This window comes from Sus scrofa, chromosome 6, assembly GCF_054392235.1.
Source record: "Sus scrofa isolate SSC_HxYL_T2T_F1_AM1 chromosome 6, Sscrofa_HxYL_maternal_Yorkshire_Landrace_v2.0, whole genome shotgun sequence".
NCBI lineage: Eukaryota > Metazoa > Chordata > Mammalia > Artiodactyla > Suidae > Sus > Sus scrofa.
The window spans coordinates 146,912,864-146,928,286 of NC_139388.1; the positions used below are offsets into that span (position 1 = coordinate 146,912,864).

General features: G+C 42.0%; 1 protein-coding gene across 1 annotated transcript in view; it reads right to left on the bottom strand.

Moving 5' to 3' along the window:
- Positions 1-13,163, bottom strand: part of CTH (cystathionine gamma-lyase) — a 31,460-nt gene extending 18,297 nt beyond the window's left edge. Inside the window, exons 1-5 of the mRNA NM_001044585.2 lie at positions 12,838-13,163; positions 7,646-7,727; positions 5,651-5,746; positions 2,858-2,967; positions 1,173-1,304 (exon numbers count right to left, since the gene is read on the bottom strand). Coding sequence (NP_001038050.2) covers positions 1,173-1,304; positions 2,858-2,967; positions 5,651-5,746; positions 7,646-7,727; positions 12,838-13,005 — 588 coding nt within the window. The 5' untranslated portion in view covers positions 13,006-13,163. The remainder of the gene's footprint in view (positions 1-1,172; positions 1,305-2,857; positions 2,968-5,650; positions 5,747-7,645; positions 7,728-12,837) is intronic.
- Positions 13,164-15,423: the final 2,260 nt, after the last annotated feature.

The following is a 15,423-nucleotide window of genomic DNA, read 5'->3' on the forward strand; positions in this document are numbered from 1 at the left end:
ATATGCTTTCTGAAACGGATGCATGTGGTTGCCTGGGGACAATGTGATTGTGATTCATTCGACTGGAATGAATCCAGATTGAAATGAAGCAAACTGCAGCCTCCACCATGAGGAATGTGATGTGGGCTTCAGAAAGGTAGAAAAACTGGACCTATTTTAGTGAGAGTAGTAGAAGAAAAAGGGCCAAGCATGGTGAGTAACCTGGGCAGGCCCAGGCTAAAACAATTCATACAATATCCTTGAGAATACACAGGAGTCACTATGACTCAGCTAGAGCAATCCTACACTGTGTTAACCGGCCTACTGTAAGAGATACATGGGTAAAGAGCTGGGATAAAGACTCCCAAGAGTGAAAATCACTTGGGACAAATCAATGATGCCAGAAGATTTTCACTTGGAAACTGACTAGCCAATGTAACTATCAGTCAAAGATACATCATGAGCCAAAGGTAGATGGCCCATGAAGCTGTCTAAATGCCATGTAGCCAGGAAATGTGCTTCATGAAAAGCAGATAAAATACAGTAGTGCCTTCTGAATAAAACAGAGGACAATGAAGAACAGGTTTATGCAAACTCCCAGGGAGTCAGCCACTCACAAGAGAGGCAGTAGCCTGGGTCAAATTCAGGGACCCAGTACAGAATGGGGAATGTAAACAACTGAGCTTTTAAACATCTGTGTAATTGAAGAGCTGGAGAAAATGAGCTGGGGAGTTCCCGTCGTGGCACAGTGGTTAACGAATCCGACTAGGAACCATGAGGTTGCGGGTTCAGTCCCTGCCCTTGCTCAGTGGGTTAAAGATCCAGCATTGCCATGAGCTGTGGTGTAAGTCGAAGACATGGCTTGGATACTGCGTTGCTGTGGCTCTGGTGTAGGCCAATGGCTACAGCTCCGATTGACCCCTAGCCTGGGAACCTCCATATGCCACAGGAGCGGCCCAAGAAATGGCAAAAAGACCAAAAAAAAAGAAATAGCAAGAAAAGACAAAAATATATATATATATACAAAGTCACCTACAGCACATTAACCTAGGGCTGAAAAGCCATTAACTAAAGGTAGAAAAGATCCAATTTTAATTCTTTGTCTAATTAATGAAGTAAACAAATCCTTTCTCTCCTAGTTACAGGTATCTGTTTAGTCTACTAATCATGCAAAAAATATAATGTTCATTTACCTGGAAATATGCAGACATAAAAGTGTTATCCACAACCAAAATAATATCTCCATGTTTATGGACTATCTGTGCACAGGCTTCAATGTCAATCATCTTCAAGATAGGGTTTGTGGGTGTTTCAATCCAAACAAGCTAAAATAATTCAGCAAATGACAAAAGTTCATAAAAATAAACTGCACAAACATAATACTCTCATATACTGTAACTATGTTGGAAGACAATGGATGACAAAGTTTGAAGGTCTGAATCTGAATTCTCACCCCATGAATTTCTGGGGTCATAGCTAAGTAACTAACCCTCTATATACCCCTAAGTTTTCATCTATACAATGATTGACAATATGTACCTTATACAGTTGTTATAAGGACCAAATGAGATAATGTACATATGGGCAGAAAAGCATTCAATTTAATTATCGTAATTACTTTCCATTAAAAAAGGATGAATTCCAAAGACATGGATGGTTCGATGCCTGGGAATTTTGTCCTCAAAAATAAATAACATAGGTTGTCTAAGGTTACATTCTTGAATTTTCAATAAAGGGAACTATCCCAGGAGTTCCTGGGTGACAGTGGGTTAAGGATACAGCTTACCACTGCAGTGGCTCAAGTTTGATCCCTGGCTCGAGAATCACATGCCTTGAGTGTGACCAAGAAAAAGAAATCTAAATAAAGAGAACTCCCCCTATTACGCCAAAAATACCCTGAATAGCAACTTAAATGACACCAGGTGCCCAAGAAACTACAAAATAAGTCCCCAGAACTTGAAGAGTACGTTTTTTTCTTTTTAGGGCTGCAACCAAGGCACATGGAAGCTCCCAGGCTAGGGTTGAATTGGAGCCACAGCTGCTGGCCTACTCTACAGTCACAGCAACAGCAACACCAGATCCGAGCCACATCTGTGACCTACACCAAGGCTTGTGGCAATGCCAGATCCTTAACCCACTGAGCAAGGCCAGGGATCGAACCTGCATCCTTGTGGATACGAGTTGAGTTCTTAACCTGCTGAGCCACAATAGGAGAATGGGTTTAAGAGTGAGGGAGAGAAGGAGTTCCCATTGTGGTGCAGAAGAAACGAATCTGACTAGGAACATGAGGTTGTGTGTTCAATCCCTGGCCTCACTCACTGGGTTAAGGATCCGGCATTGCCATGAGCTGTGGTTTAGGTTGCAGACTTGGTTGGGATCCCTCGTTGCTATGGCTCTGGTGTAGGCCGGCAGCTACAGCTTCAATTGGACCCCTACCCTGGGAACCTCCATATGTGGCAGATGTGGCCCTAAAAAGACAAAAAGACCAAAAAAAAGGAATTGTCTGCTCTTGCTAATGAAGTCTTCAACAGTCAGCATGTATTGGGTATTATAGTAAGCGTTTCACATGCCTTATTTAATTCACACAGCCACCTTTCTATCAAGCAGGTACAAATATCCACATTTTGCAAATGAAAAAAATGAGATGTTGGTTAAATAACTTGCCCATGATAATACACCAATTATGATACAGAATTAGAATTTGAATCCCGTTACAGAATGCATGTAAACAGGAAAAGTCAGACCTGTCTTAATCTTGATGGTTTCCAGTGGCTTCTAGTAAACTGTGTTATTCAGATTTAAATTATGTCCTCACGTAAACAGAAATGATGAAAATAAAACATCACAAGAAAAACAGACAAACTGAAAATTGAGTTACCTTGGTTTCTGGTGTAATAGCTGCCTCTAGCAATTTGCTTTTGGAACAATCGACAAAAGAAATCTTTAGACCAAATTCAGCTGCAACCTGCCTAAAGTACCTATTTGTACCTGAGGTAGAAGGGAATCAGATAAAATGAAAAGAACATGGTATTAAGAAATATTCATTCCTTACAGTTATAAACACTAAAAATATAAGGAAGTGTCAATCACCAATAAAGAAACAATGAAATCTACACTGCTAGAGTAGTTTCATCATCTTGTATTAAGAATATAAGGTTTTGGGAGTTCCTGTCATGGAGCAGCAGAAACGAATCTGACTAGAAACCATGGGTGTTCAATCCCTGGCCTCGCTCAGTAGGTTGAGGATCCGGCATTGCCCTGAGCTGTGGTGTAGGTCACAGACGTGGCTCGGATCTGGTGTTGCTGTGTGGCTCTGGCGTAGGCTGGCAGCAACAGCTCTGATTAGACCCCTAGCCTGGGAACTTCTATATGATGCAGGTGTGGCCCTAAAAAGACAAAAGACAAAAAAAAAAAAAAAAAGAATATGAGGCTTAAATTTTAAACTAAAAGTTGAGTAGTCAAATAGAACATACTTAATACCCACATCAAGGAGCATGAAGCAGAAAATGTTTCTTAGAATACACAATCTCTACTCTTCAAACATTAAGTGGCATACTCCCTGAAACATCAATCTTTTTTTGAATAATTCCTTTCTAGGATTCAAATCTAAAATAAATGAACCAATGTCAACGAAATGTTCAAAATAAAATTTTAAACTGATTATACGTTGGTAACAGAAAACAGTTGGTTATCATCCTTTGTACTTCTTCAATCTTTTTGTTATGTGGTTCTAAATGCTCTAACAAATGAGACAATGTAAATCAAACTACTAGAGTTTTACAGCAAAAGAAGATAAATCATTCAACTTAAAATAGTTTCTTTTATAAATACTGTTCTGGATTCGATGTTTATTTATGTAAATTTAAAGAAAAATTTTCTGCTACTAATAGTGAACCAAAAAAGGAAAAAAACTTTATCAAAGATAAACTGGAAGAAGTTCCCATCATGGCACATCGGAAATGAATCTGACTCAGAACCATGAGGTTTCGGCTTCGATCCCTTGCTTCTTTCAGTGGGTTAAGGATCCGATGTTGCCATGAGCTGTGGTGCAGGTCGCAGACACGGCTTGATCCAGTGTTGCTGTGGCCAGCAGCTGCAGCTCCGATTAGACCCCAAGCCACCTCCATATGCTGCAGGCGAGACCCTAAAAAGGAAAAGAAAAAAAAGATAAACCGGAGGACTTCCCGCTGTGGTGCAGTGGGTTCACACAGTGGGTTAAGACTCCAGCAGCTCAGGTCACTGCAGGGCCAGGTTCGATCCCTGACCAGTACAGTGGGTTAAAAGATCTGGCATTGTTGCAGCTGCAGCATTGATTACAGCTTCGGCTCAGATTCTATCCCTGGCCTGGGAACTTCCATATGCCTCAGCTGCAGCCATTTAAAAAAAAAAAGATGAACTGGATTTTTGGTAGACAGACCCTAGGTAATATAAGGTTGAAAAAGAATATAAGGAATTGTTAAAAAAAAAATTTTTTTTTCAGGGAGTTCCCACTGTGGCTCAGTGGAAACGAATCTGACTAGCATCCCTGAGGATGCAGGTTTGATCCCTGGCCTTGCTCAGTGGGTTAAGGACCTGGCACTCACGTGAGCTGTGCTATAGGTTGCAGATGCGGCACAGATCTGGCATTGCTTTGGCTGTGGTGTAGGCCAGTGGCTATAGCTCTGATTTGGAACTATAGCCTGGGAACCCCCATATGCTGTGGCTGCAGCCCTAAAAAGAAAAAAAAAAGTTAAGGCCATCTGTCTTCCTTACCTTCCTACCTGCCACTTTATATAACTAGCATTTAAACATTTTGGAATTAAAGTCCTTAAACTTGTATCCATAGATGGGCTTCAAGGAGTAAGATTCCTTGACCTTAAAATTAGAATGATAAACATTGGATGTGGTCTTAAATATATTTTTGGAAAAAAGAGTCCACAGCTATGAACAGATTTTCAAAATTTTCCCTAAAAAAAAAAAAAAAAAAAAAAAAGAAGGAACAAGGGTTGGGGGCAGCAAGGAATAAAGGTAAAGGGTTGGGTAGAGTTAAGCCCTTTGAGAATGACCTGGGTTATAGTCCATCTTCACTGCAGGTAAAAATTTTAATTTGTAATAGAACATTCTTCTTTTGGCGGAGGCAGGGGTGGGGGGTGGGGCCTGCACTCGTAGCATATGGAAGTTCCTAGGCTAGGGATCGAACTGGAGCTACAGCTGCCAACCTACTCCATAGGCACAGCAGCATGGGATCCGAGCCATATCTGAGACCTACACCACAGCTCATGGCAACGCTGGATCCCCAACCCACTGAGTGAGGCCAGAGATCAAACCTGCGTCATGGTTACTAGTTGGATTCGTTTCTGCTGAGCCACCATAGGAACTCCCTAGAAACCTCTCTTTAAACACCATAGTAGAATATGTCTGATAGTTAATCAAATCCAACATCTTCATTCCAGCAGCTTAAGAGAGATTGTTTAATAAAATTGTTATTAAACAATCTCTCTTACAAGTAGTTCTAGAGCATAGACCCTAAGTGTTTATGTTCCTCTTTTACCAAGTCTGAGCCAGCATGGAGGTGTTTATCACACCTTGAAAAGAGAATCAATAATCCTGGTAGCATTGTTAATATACTTCAGGACCCATTTTATTGTCCTTAAAATATCAGCTGGCACAGCATGAACGTGAGCTCACGTACCTCCGTATACATCATCCATAGAAATAATCTGGTCTCCTGCTTTTAACAGATGGGTAATAGTCACAGTGGCTGCTAAACCTGAAGCAAAGGCCAAACCTAAAATAAAAACCAAATTAGAGTAAGCCAAAAAGTCAGACCTATAGGTTAAAAACACCTAGAGTATTCACTTGCATCACTTGGCATCCCTATCTCTGTTGAGAAGAGGACACCATCACTATTAAGTCACCAGAAATCCCCTGCTTAACTCCATCACAAAGTCCCCCTTTCTACTTCAAAGATAAAATCTCTTTAAGATAAAAAAAATACAGGGAGTTTCCGTCATGACTCAGTGGTTAACGAATCCGATTAAGAACCATGAGGTTTTGGGTTCGATCCCTGGCCTCGCTCAGTGGGTCAAGGATCCGGCAATGCTATGAGCTGTGCTGTAGGTGGCAGACACGGCTCAGATCCCATTTTGCTGTTTCTGCGGCTGTGGCGTAGGCCGGTGGCTACAGCTCCGATTAGACCCCTGGCCTGGGAACGTCCATATGCCGCAGGTGTGGCCCTAGAAAAAGGCAAATAGACCAAAAAAAAAAAAAAAAAAAGATAAAAAATACATAATTTCATTTTGATTATAACATTTCTCTGACAAGCTTTAATGAAATAATTATTTACAAAATTCTGAGATAAAAGATCACTTACCAATTCAATTACAGTTTAAAAGTATCCAACTCTAAAGAAATTTCAAAGTTGAGAAAGAGAGCTAAGATATGATTCATCCATTAACTATATGGAAAGACAGTGACCAAAAATCCCAAGGAAACCCCCAAAACTCACACTGACACTCCAATTCCTACACTCCTGCTGGGAGAAAACTCCTAAGACTTTTATTTTCTATTCACTGTTCTTCCCTTATTTAGCATCATTTGTCCAACAAATACAAAGATGATTTAATAGCAGTTTACTCCCTTCAGGGCAAAAAACACAAGATTCAAGAGAGTTAATCCCTAATCTCTGAGAGCACCTTATCAAGGAAACCTGACTCCTACAAATGTTCCCTGGCCCTATTCTCAGACACAAAATAGCAGGTGAATGAACCAGAGTATAAGAAAGCTTATATTCTTATAGGTAGTATTATAAAAATGAGTTACCTGTTATCTATTTATATGGACAGCTTCCAATGAAGAGTACATTCACATGAATAAGAAATGTCAAATTCTGGAGTTCCCGTCGTGGCGCAGTGGTTAACGAATCCGACTAGGAACCATGAGGTTGCGGGTTCAGTCCCTGCCCTTGGTCAGTGGGTTAACGATCCGGCGTTGCCGTGAGCTGTGGTGTAGGTCGCAGATGCGGCTCGATCCCGAGTTGCTGTGGCTCTGGCATAGGCTGGTGTCACAGCTCCGATTAGACCCCTAGCCTGGGAACCTCCATATGCCGCAGGAGCAGCCCAACAAATGGCAAAAGACAAAAAAAAAAAAAAAAAAAAAGAAATGTCCAATTCTGACATTTTGGAGTTCCCACTGTGGCGCAGCGGAAACGAATCCGACTAGGAACCATGAGGTTTAGGGTTCTATCCCTGGCCTCCCTCAGTGGGTTAAGGATCCGGCGTTGCCCTGAGCTGTGGTATAGGTTGCGGATGCGACTTGGATCTGGCATTGCTGTGGCTGTGGTGTAGGCCAGCAGCTATATCTCTGATTTGACCCTTAGCCTGGGAACCTCCATATGCCACGGGAGCGGCCCTAGAAAAGGAAAAAAAAAAAAAGAGAGAGAGAGACAAATTCTGACATTTTGCTTCTATTCATATTTATTTTCACCTTATCTTTACATATATGCATAGTAAGCCATCTGCGGGACCTTGGGCAAATAATTCAATGTCTTAGAAAAATAAGAGTGTTGTTGAACTAGCTAATCCTTGTTTCTTTCCACTTTTACATTCTGTGCCTCTATGATTTTTCTCCATACATATAAGAATAGATCCTAGATTTTTTTAAAAGTTTTGAAATGAAAATTACTTACTGTACTTAGCCCCATCCAGCACTGCCACTGCTTTTTCCAAGCAGTTCCTGGTGGGATTTCCAGAACGGCTGTACTCAAAACCCTGAAGGAAAGTTAGAGTTCATTATTAGAGATTTAAATTTATTATCAGAGTATTAGACATCTCCACAAGTATGGGTCCATCCTACCATAATGACTTTCTGTTATTTATGATGTCTGGCCATCGGACAGAAGCAAAACAGTGTCGTGGCCAGAGTGGTACGGAGAAGCTCTGAAGTCAGCCAAACTGGATTTAAATGCTGTGTCTGCCACTCACGAAATACATGCCAACAGGTAAGTTACTTAACATTTCCCAGAACCAATCTCCATACTTATAAAATGGGAATAAGATATAGATATCTAGAGTTCATAAAACTGATGTGAAGATAATATTAGATCATGTATAATAAGTTCTCAGAGTTCCCATTGTGGCTCAGCAGAAATGAACCTGCAGGTTCAATCCCTGGCCCCGTTCCCCGGCCCTGCTCCGTGGGTTAAGGATCAGGTGTTGCCTTGAGCTGTGGTGTAGGCCAGCTCAAATCTGGCCATGCTGTGGCTGTGGCATAGGCAGGCAGCTATAGTTCTGATGTCTAGTCTGGTGACTTCCATATGCCACACCTGCAGCCCTAATAAATAAAAAATAAAAAATAACTTCCCTGTGTGATGCCTAAGCAAAACTCTGTGTTAACCACTAAATTAGTGGTGCATTTTATTATTAGCATTATTATTATGTTAGATTCACCTCAACCCATTAATCTAGGGATATTAGGAAATAGCAACCACCTGAACCAACAAAGTAACCCTATTTCGTTCTTTTTTTTTTTTTTTTTTTTTTTTTTTTTGTCTTTTTGCCTTTTCTAGGGCCGCTCCTGCGGCATATGAAGGTTCCCAGGCTAAGGGTCTAATCGGAGCTGTAGCCATCAGCCTACACCACAGCCATAGCAACTCAGGACCCAAGCCGCGTCTGCAACCCACACCACAGCTCATGGCAATGCCGGATCCTTAACCCACTGAGCAAGGCCAGGGATCAAACCCGCAACCTCATGGTTCCTAATCGGATTTGTTAACCCTTGAGCCACGCCGGGAACTCCCAGTAACCCTATTTCTAACTTACTTTTTGTTTCCTAAAACATAAGTGATGCCTGTTCTGTTTAGTACCCAACAGGAAGCTGTGAACGGATCCTACAAATGCTGAATTCATCCAGTCATTTTGTTTTACTGATATATTTTATTGAAGTATAGTTGATGTACAATATTTTCATAGGTGTACAACATAGTGATTCACAAATTTTTAAAGTCATGTTCCATTTATAGTCATTACACACCACTGCCTATATTCCCTGTACTATGCATTCTTACTACATATTCTTCCAATTCATTTGTTTCATATATGGTAGTTGGTACCTCTTAATCTCCTACCCCAATCCTCCCTCTCTCCACTTCCCTTTGCCCACTGATAACCCCTAGTCTGTTCTCTGTCTCTGAGTCTTTTTTTTTCCTCTTATATTCACTAGTTAAGTTTTATTTTTTAGATTTCACATATAAGTGATATCATTTAGTATTTGTCATTCTGTCCGTATCCAGTCATTTTATTTAATGTTCATAACCTGCTCTGAAGAGAGTAAAGCCAAATGTTATAGGGAGTGTCAGAGCCAGAATTCAAAGCCAGGATTTAAACACTGACTACAAATCCTATACATAATGTTTCCTCTCACCTCATATAGCACATAACAAAACACAACCACGGAGTTCCCGTCGTGGCGCAGTGGTTAACGAATCCGACTAGGAACCATGAGGTTGCCGGTTCGGTCCCAGCCCTTGCTCAGTGGGTTAAGGATCCGGCGTTGCCGTGAGCTGTGGTGTAGGTTGCAGACACGGCTCGGATCCCGCGCTGCTGTGGCTCTGGCGTAGGCCGGTTGCTACAGCTCTGATTGGACCCCTAGCCTGGGAACCTCCATATGCCGCGGAAGCGGCCCAAGAAATAGCAAAAAGACAAAAAAAAAACAAAAACACAACCACTCTTTACCTCTTTGTTTCTGATCTAGGGGCTACCAGTACTAGTGACATATATTTTTTAAGCTGTGTTGCCTTGTTTCCCTGTTTTTGACAAACTGAGTAGGCATATTTTATAGGACTCCAGGATATCCTCATCACACCCCATATCTCCTCGTTGATTGACCTGCAGCTATACCCCAGACAGAAAAAACTGGACTCAGGTGGTTAAACTGCCATGGAAAGTGGCCCATGTCTCCATAAATATTCACTGCAGAGATTTAACTTTTTGTGGGGATAGGAAGCATATTTCAGTGGCAAATTCCTACACTCTCACTCATTCGATGGCTTTCCAAACAGAAGTGGGAAATTCCATTGAAATGATGATGCTTTTTGGCATTCCCGTGGTGGCTCAGCAGTTAACGAACCCAGCTAGTATCCAGGAGGATGCAGGTTCGATTCCTGGCCCTGCTCAGTGGGTTAGGGATCCAGCATTGCTGTGAGCTGTGGTGTAGATTGCAAACATGACTCGAGTTTCTGTGGCTCTGACATAGGCCAGCAGCTGCAGCTCCAGTTCGACCTCTAGACTGGGAACTTCCACATGCCATGGGTGCAGCCCTAAAAAAAAAAGACAAAAGACAAAAAAAAAAAATTCTCTTTAGTGCTCTTAACTGATTTTTTAAAAGCATCAAAAGGAGTCTGTGGATTTTTACCACTCCGTTGGCTCTCTGAAAACAATCAGCTGTTAATATCATAGCTAAATTATTAACTTCTGCACAAAATGCTGAAGCTTGAACAGCTGCACATTCACAAAGCCCTACATCAGGAAGAAACTGTGTGCTTGGAAGACAGGCTGTGTACACATTTTGATTACAAAGTACAGCAGCTAGAAGAATCCTAAACCAGTTGTAGAAATGCCCTTAGAACTCACAGGAGTTCCCGTCGTGGCTCAGTGGTTAATGAATCCGACTAGGAACCATGAGGTTGCAGGTTCGACCCCTGGCCTTGCTCGGTGGGTTAAGGATCCAGCATTGCCATGAGCTGTGGTGTAGGTCACAGACATGGCTCGGATCTGGCGTGGCTGTGGCTCTGGCATAGGCCAGTGGCTACAGCTCTGATTAGACCCCTAGCCTGGGAACCTCCATATGCCGCGGGAGCGGCCCTAGAAAAGGAAAAAAAAAAAGAACTCACAAAACAAAAGGCTACACCTAAAAGAATTTTCCTGAATTTATAACACACTAAAGAGGTGTTTGAAGTATAATCAAGGTTTTGGATCTACAAATTTCATTCAGTTATGGTTGACACTTGACTCAGGGGTTAGGTGTGTCAACCACAACTCTCTGATAGTGAAAAATCCATGTACTATTTATAAGGGACCCTCCATATCTGAGGTCCCTCAGTATCCGTGGTTCTGCATCCCCAGATTTAACCAAACTTGGGTGTGTGCAGCACTACAAAAATTTTTTTTTTGTCTTTTGTCTTTTTTTTTAGGGCCGCACCTGCAGCATATGGAGGTTCCCAGGCTAGGGGTCTAATCGGAGCTGTTGCTGCCAGCCTACACCACAGATCACATAACACCAGATCCTTAACCCACTGAGCGAGGCCAGGGATCAAACCCGCAACCTCATGGTTCCTAGTCGTATTTGTTTCCGCTGTGCCAAGACGGGAACTCCCATTACAATACTTACTTTTTTTTTTTTTTTTTTTTTTTAGTCTTTTTGTCTTTTTGCCTTTTCTAGGGCTGCTCCCGCAGCATATGGAGGTTCCCAGGCTAGGGGTCTAATCAGAGCTATAGCCACCGGCCTACACCAGAGCCACAGCAACATGGGATCTGAGCCATGTCTGCAACCTACACCACAGCTCACGGCAACGCCGGATCGTTAACCCACTGAGCAAGGGCAGGGACCAAACCCGCAACCTCTTGGTTCCTAGCCAGATTCGTTAACCACTGTGCCATGACGGGAACTCCTACAATATTTACTATTGAAAAAAATCCATGTATAAATGAACCTGCACAGTGTAAATCCCTGTTGTTCAATGGTCAACTGTAATTTCTTTCAAACCTCAGCAAATTTTAAATACTCCAAGATCCATCAAGTGCGCTACCAAAAAAGAAAAACGCTCATTGATTAACACAGAGGCTCTCTCATCTATGACTCTGGGTAGGTTTCTTTTCTATAAAAAGGATGTTACCTGTCTTGCCCTCTGACCTCATTGTTGTGAGGATCAAATGGGAAAAGTGTAAAGTGTACATATGAAATACCAGACTGTGAAATACCAAACTATTGAGCAATTAAAATGTACCATACAGCTTAGTATACATATCAACAATTTATGTGGTGGGAACTATTATTAACGCATTTATACAGGATCAACCTGAAGCTTAGATAAGTAACTTGCTCTAGATCACCCAGCTCAGAAGAGGTGGTGTCAGAATTCAAAACTAGGTCCTCTGACTACATGGTTTATGCTCTTAATCACTAAGTCACACTGATGCAATGGGTTAGATTATTGCTAGCATTATTGTAGTATAGCACAGCGTAGCCTAATACCCAAGAATGGGTGGGCTTCTAGAGCAGTCTTGGAATCCCAGTTCTACCACTTTAAATGGATACAAACATCCCTAAATCTGAGGTTTTTCATGAGATAAATGAGAACTCAGCTCATACTAGAACTGCTGTTAAGGATTACTTGAGGCAATATATGTAACACACGATATAATACATGTAAGTATGTATATGGCACACAGCAAGTACTCAATAACTATTAATAACTATTGGAACAATATTGAGAATTAATAGCTTTAGGGAATGATCTTGATTCCAGGTGAGTTATAAGGCTCTTAATTTTCTTTTGGCTTAGTCCTTATTATAACTTCATAATTTTTGTCACTAAGGATAACTCAAGGAAGTTGACAGTTTTGAACAGCAACTTTGCCAAAAAAGTACGTGAATATCAGTCCAAATCTACATGGCAAGTTGGACAAATTGTTCCTTCCAGTCCTGCTTATCAAAAGAAATATCACTGAACCATCCAATACAAAGCTTTGCTAGAGGGTAGTAAACATCCTTCCTGATATGCACAAATTACGTTTTACAAATTACTTGTGTACCTTTTAAATTTATAAGCCATCTCCTTTTTAATCGCCCAACACTGCACCGCCCCAAACACACCCAGCTCACCGAGTGCTGTCCAGGAGCCTCTTGTTTGAACGTGGTGGACAGTGAGATGGGGGGCACTACAGCTTTGGAGGCCCACTGCTCCGGCTCCTGGCCGGCATGGATGGCCTGCGTGGCGAAATGTTGGAACCTAGGAAGGAAACCGTGTGAAGAGACGTCTTTTTCCTGCATGTTGAGCTTCGAAGGAAGGACAGAGTTAAAGGACGAGGAAGACATAACTAAGAAATTGCGTCAGCACTTGAAAAGACACAGAAAAATCAGGAGAAAGAGAGGTAAAAGTATGCCGGGCGAGCGGCGGCGAGCGCACAAAAGCTGGACTCTGCAACTCTGATCCGAGACTTTATTAGCGGGCAGATTTCACCTCTGGGCGGAACCAACGCTACCCAATGAGCACAGGCCCCGAGGCGGTCCCAGCTCCTCATTGGCCGGCAGCGGAGGCGTTGCCTGGAGGGTCACCTCCAACGCCCTTTCTCGTACAGGCTGCGGAGTGAAGTCCGAGTCCGTGTTCTTTTGGTGATGGTCACTGCGGGTGAATTTCCTTAGTCCTGGCCCTTGAGGAAACTGCCTGGCTGGCCCCTGTGAGCCACCCGGGCGTCTGTGTGACCTCAGAACGGAGGTTTGCCGGAGATGAGGAGAAAAACTGTCAAGACATTGAAATTGAGTAACCTGTACAGACCACACAAATAACCTTCTCTTCCTGTTGCCCGACCCCTCCCCTCCATCACCAATACCCTTTGTCCTGAGGGTGGCTATGACGGAAACATGCGACCCAGTGGAGATTGGTTAACGAAAACGAGGGTCCAAAGTGCCAAATGCGCAGCCTGGATTCTCACTAACAGGGGCAGCCTGCCTTTGAAGGAACGCTGAACTTATAACGACCCAGTACTTGCAGTTGACTGAAACAAGAGTGAGGGTCATATTTTTCTTAAATAGTAGTTAAGCTACTGTAGTGAAGATCTCTAAGCAAGCTGTCTGCTTCCTAAGAGCTATTCAAACTTGAGCTTTTTTCCACCATCATTATCTTCTTTTGAAGCACCCAGAGAAACTCTCCCTGATGGAAAAAAAAAAAAATATATATATATATATATATATATATATATATATTTTTTTTTTTTTTTTTTTTTTTCAGGGAGTTCCCGTCGTGGCGCAGTGGTTAACGAATCCGACTAGGAACCATGAGGTTGCGGGTTCGATCCCTGCCCTTGCTCAGTGGGTTAACGATCTGGCGTTGCCGTGAGCTGTGGTGTAGGTTGCAGACGCGGCTCGGATCCCGCGTTGCTGTGGCTCTGGCGTAGGCCGGTTGCTACAGCTCTGATTGGACCCCTAGCCTGGGAACCTCCATATGCCGCGGGAGCGGCCCAAGAAATAGCAACAATAACAACAACAACAACAACAACAAAAAGACAAAAAAAAAAAATATATATATATATATATATATATATTTCAAAGCATGGATTTGAAAAACTTACTGGAGCCTCAAATCCTACACAAAGTGCCTTCGTTGTGAACATTCTTACAGGAAAAAAAGAAGCAATCTTATATCACAATATACTCACCTGCAACCAGAACCCTACTCTCACAAGCATCACTTTAATACAAACAACAAAAATCTCTTTGTTCCCTAAACAATACAGACTTGACCTATTTACTATTGTGATTATTTTTTAGGACTAGGGAATTTAGGAATACTTCTGTTCCTGCAAAGTATTAGCTAAATATCTGAACCTTTATTAAGCTGATTAAGAAAGAAGAGAATATAGAGCTCTTAAATTTTTGCTGAAAGGACTGGGGCAATTTGCTTTTCAAATTAACTACCAGGACATAGCGAGCAGTGCCTAAGGATCTGCAAGATTTTAGAGACCTTACAAAATGTTTAGCCCTGGGGGGAAAAAATGGATGGACTCCAAAACACTGATAGATATTAAGGTATATTTAATTAATATTTTTCTGTTAAAAATAGATCAACTGCAACTCATCTCAAGAGTTATATACAGTTTACAAGAAATAGCAACAACAACAACAACAAAAAAAGACAAAAAAGACAAAAAAAAAAAAAAAAAAAAGGAGTTCCCGTCGTGGCGCAGTGGTTAACGAATCCGACTAGGAACCATGAGGTTGCGGGTTCGGTCCCTGCCCTTGCTCAGTGGGTTAAGGATCCGGCGTTGCCGTGAGCTGTGGTGTAGGTTGCAGACTCGGCTTGGATCCCGCGTTGCTGTGACTCTGGCGTAGGCTGGTGGCTACAGCTCCGATTCAACCCCTAGCCTGGGAACCTCCATATGCCGCGGGAGCCGCGGCCCAAGAAATAGCAACAACAACAACAACAACAAAAAAAGACAAAAAAGACAAAAAAAAAAAAAAAGAGTTATATACAGTTTTACATGGTATGCTTTTATGAGATATGATGCTTAGGGACCAGGAGGGCCTAAAACAGTCCTAATTAGTTTACCTCCTAATATTTGTTAACAAGCACTGAATTGGGTACATATGGATTTTTTTTAGCATTACCATGAAAAGAGATTCTTTAGAAATGACACCAATATAAATGCTCTAAATCAAGGCTTTTTCACTCTCATAAATTGAGAAAATGTT